The sequence below is a fragment of the Empidonax traillii genome, unplaced genomic scaffold (genome assembly GCF_003031625.1).
Source record: "Empidonax traillii isolate 1590-97213 ecotype Southwest subspecies unplaced genomic scaffold, ASM303162v1 scaffold19:size3308961, whole genome shotgun sequence".
Taxonomy (NCBI): domain Eukaryota; kingdom Metazoa; phylum Chordata; class Aves; order Passeriformes; family Tyrannidae; genus Empidonax; species Empidonax traillii.
The window spans coordinates 1,482-5,726 of NW_020955212.1; the positions used below are offsets into that span (position 1 = coordinate 1,482).

The window sequence follows — 4,245 nt, forward strand, 5'->3', positions numbered from 1 at the left end:
TAGATGCCACAGAATCCTTCTCCTGCTGCGCATCAAGGAGAGAAATTATTTTCTGAACATAGTCATGTAATTTTAATTCTCTGCCCCAGCTTGGCCAGATAACAAATGCTTGTGAAGAAAGGAACAGAACTCAGATAAAAGATGTTTTAAATTAGGCCAACTGTGTCTTTTAGCACCTGTAGTAGCAAGCAAATAAGCTGTAACTTCAGGAGACTCTGGAAATCTTATTCAAGCCAACTATTGCTTTAGAAAGGCAGGTTGCTGTACAGTGCTCAGCAGTCTGAAGTTGGTGGCTGAAGTTTCACAAGTACTTGTCTCACTTTTTGAATCCAAGCAATAGTGAGCTCAACATGGTACAAGCAAAAATACCACAACCTAAGAGATTGAAAGACCCAATACGATGGTTCCTCGCAAAGAAGGCTTGGATAGCATTCATTCTCTCTCTCCACGCAGTGGGGTACAAAGAGGATGACTGTAAGGCAGAGACAGACACCTTTTAAAGTGGGTTTGAAATCTCTAATGTTCCAATAGCTACTAGTTAATTTAACTGGAAAAGGACAACTGACACTGTATTAGGGGAATTTCAAGAATCCCAAATGTTTGTTCGTTTTTCTAAACTGAGAAAAATAAAATGAAAATATGGAAGGCTGATGTAAGGTTGAAGACTCAGTCTTGTCAGTTTGGAGTATTTATTGAGCCCATTGTAAGACACTAAATCATAATAAAAAATTGAGGCCAAATGCTTGGAAAAGATGGCTTCAGGGCACAGAGTTAGCCCTTGTTTGAGGTGTAAGGAGAGAGGAGGAAGCAGATCTGTGGTACTGTCAAATGTAAATCATTATATCACAGAGAAATGCAGTTTGGGTAGAATGGGCTTCCCAGCTGGCCTCACAAATGCCAGCAGAGGGATGTGTACACACTGCTATAAACAAAGTAGTACTGTGTTTAAAAAAAAAGATGCTAATAGCTGAGTGAAATATGCCACTTGGGAAGCACATGTAGCGTGTGAGCAAAAAAAAAAAAGCGATGAGAAGATTAGCTCAGAGAGGTTCAGTAGACAGCCAGAAGTTAGTATCACAGCTCAAGATGCATGGATTAGCAGTCCAAAAGCAGCTTGAGTGTTCATGATGTTTAAGCTGAGCACTGGTGCATGATCAAACACGATGCCAAAACCATGGACAAGCCTGAGAGCTTACAGTGGTCATTATACATCTAGAGAGGTAGTTCAGCTGCAATTTGGAAAGATACAAATTGAAATAATGCCCAGGGTAGGAGGGGAAAGTAATGCTTGTTGAGTTAGAAAACATGTCAAGGTACAGAGCTGATCAGGGTTCAGCATCCATTGGAGCATGCTTAAATGTCTTGTGGGGAATTTGCAGATTTTTGGAAAGTGTGCTGGTTTTGACTAGGATAATTTTTTTCAATAGTAGCTTGAATGGAGCTCTCTTTTGGATTTTTACTAAGAAGAGTGTTTATAATACAGGGATGTTTTTCTTATTGCTGAGCAACATTTACACAGTCAAGGCATTTCCTGCCTCTCCTCCCACCCCACCAGGGATTGTGTTTGGGGTGAACAAGAATTTGTGAGGGGGTACGGCTGGGACAGCTGACCCCCAGTGACCAAAGGGATATTTCCTACCACATATGGTGTCATGTTCAGCATATAAAACTGGTGGAAGAAAAAGGAAGGGACAAGGTTCGGAGCGATGGTGTTTTGTCTTCCCAAGTAACTGTTACATATGATGGAGCTCTGCTTTCCTGCAGATGACTGAACTCCTGACTGCTTTACCTATTAAACTGTCTTTGTCTCAACCCAGGAGGTTTTTTCACTTTTCTGATTCTCTCCCCCATCTCAATGGGGTGGAGTTAACGAGCAACTGTGTGAGGCTTAGCTGCTGGCTGGGGTTGAACCACAACTTAAGACTTGGTGAAAGATTCAAGAGAGACTTTTTTTTTTTTTTTTGGAAAGAGTATGATTGCTACTTTCCTTTTCTTGATATATCAGCATGTCTCTAGAGCATACTGTCTGGTGGGAGATTGCTTCTCCAGGCACTTGAATGCATCTTATCATGAAGATTCAGTCTCTGTAAAAGGCATTTGGATCAAGGGAAAAATGCTACTGAAGTGTGACTTGGTTCTCTTTGCAGTCCTGAAGAGAATTAGGCTGGCTAGAAGAAAGTTAAGCAATTATGCAAGTCCATATAACAGGAATAACACACATGGGAGAGAAATTAACACCGAGGTGCTAGGAAAGGAAGCTATCCCAGCTAGCAAGGAAGAAATACAAAGAATTATTCAAGTTGTGTACTGTGGAGGGGAATTTGTGCTCAATCTGACTGTCTAAATAACCAAACCTGGGGTTCCTGTAAGAAAGTCCAATATGCAGAAGAGGCCAATAAAGAATTTGAGACATTTGGCCTTTGTCACTTTGCAAAGCTGAATCAGTGCTTTTGAAATAATTTTGTTAAAAATCTGTATTGAAATCTTCTTGTTAGCTTGATCTATGAACATTCAGAATTCTGTATGATATTATTGAAAGTCATCCCCGTATTTGGTTAAGAAAGGACCACACAGAGAAATACATTTTAAAAGTTTCTTAAACAAGCCAGGTAAAATGGGTCATTACATTTCACAGCTCATCTTACACAGTGCTGATTAGTCACAGCTCAGGCAGAGGAGAGAGCAAACCTTCCTCACAGTCCTTGTCTCAGAGTGAGTGCTGAGCAGTGCGTGGTGCACAGCTGGTGTCAGCACCTCGGTGCTTTTATCGAAAGTCTTGCATCTGTTCGTGCTTTTAAAGTAATAAAAAAAGAAGCAAAGCATCTTTTATATATTTTAAATTGGAAATAAGATCAAATGGTGATGTTAATCGAGATTTCATTACAGCAATACTGAGCATCTGTCCAGATCTGTCCTTAACCTATATGGGCTTGTGTGTAATAAGGCAAATTAAGATCATATTTAAGGGAATTTCCCACCCTCATCTTACCACAGAGCTGATAGCCCTTAGCAACACAGATCAGAACACTAATCAAGATGATGTTCTGTTGAGATGATTGCATAGTTGATAAATAGGAATAACTTCATGTGCACATCCTCTTTCTCAGAAACAGAGCAGCAGCTTTTACATTCTGTTCTATTTCCACACCTTGCAAACATATTCAGTATGACATGTTTTATTGGACATGTGGCACTCTTAGACCAGAACTGGGTAGTAATTTGTATGTGTCTGTAGCTGCAAATAAACTTCACTTCTCTTAGTCTCACCTCTGAAATCTTTGAGGTCTTATTCTTGTAAGAGCCCCACACTGAGCACCAAAAAGGACTGCTGTGGTTTAACCCTAGCTGTCAACTAAGCACGATGCAGCCACTTGCTCACACCCACCTTGCCTGAATCCAAAAAAAAAAAAATCAACTTCATGGATTGAGATAATAGCAGTTTAATAATTAAAAAAATTAAATATTATTATTACAATAGTATCAGCTGTAATTAAAAGGAGAGAAAGAGAAAAATAAACCCCAAGAGAAACAAGTGCCCATCACCTGCTGAGTGATGCCCATCCCATCCCTGGTTGGTCATATTCACTGGTTGGTCATGTTTCTAATAAAATGTTCATGAAAATACATGTTCTGGAAATGTAATGAGGTTTACTAGGACTGAACTGGATTCTACTATTTGTGTTTTAGAAAGAAGAGAGACATTTACTTTCTGCACCTTTTCACATCACTTTGGACAAAACCCTTTTTCCTCTGAAGTTTGAAGTTGCGAGTTTTTGAAATCAGAGTCAAACTAAAGACTTCTACAAATGAAATACCTGTAGTAAACTACCTTCATGTAAGACATCTTGCCAGTTCAGCTATCTCTGTAATTCTGAACTTAGATTAATGCTTCCTAGCCCTGGAGTTATTGTTGTTTAGGACTTGCTCTCTGACAATCAGGTCAGAAAATGCTTTTTATGATAAGGTTCAGAAGAAGTTTTACATTGGTACATTAACAAATAATATGATAGATAATTGATGGCTTCCATAGAAGTGTTTCTTTTAACAAGGAGACCAGATTTGTACAGTGCATGAACAAAAAAGGCAATTTACTGCTACAGAAAAGAGATTCCTTGACAGTTTTTGCAATGACAGTTTGAGACAACGATGTTGGCACATTGTTGCCAGATGGAAGATTCATTTTACTGGCCTCTTAATTAACAACTGGTAAACGGTTGCACCCAAATACACATATTTACATATGCA

General features: G+C 39.2%; 1 protein-coding gene across 1 annotated transcript in view; it reads left to right on the top strand.

Moving 5' to 3' along the window:
- The first annotated feature begins 400 nt into the window (after positions 1–400).
- The window catches only part of CPNE4 (copine 4), a 103,364-nt gene continuing 99,519 nt past the window's right edge, over positions 401–4,245 (top strand). Inside the window, exon 1 of the mRNA XM_027897041.1 lies at positions 401–457. Within this exon, the coding sequence (XP_027752842.1) occupies positions 401–457 (57 nt within the window). The remainder of the gene's footprint in view (positions 458–4,245) is intronic.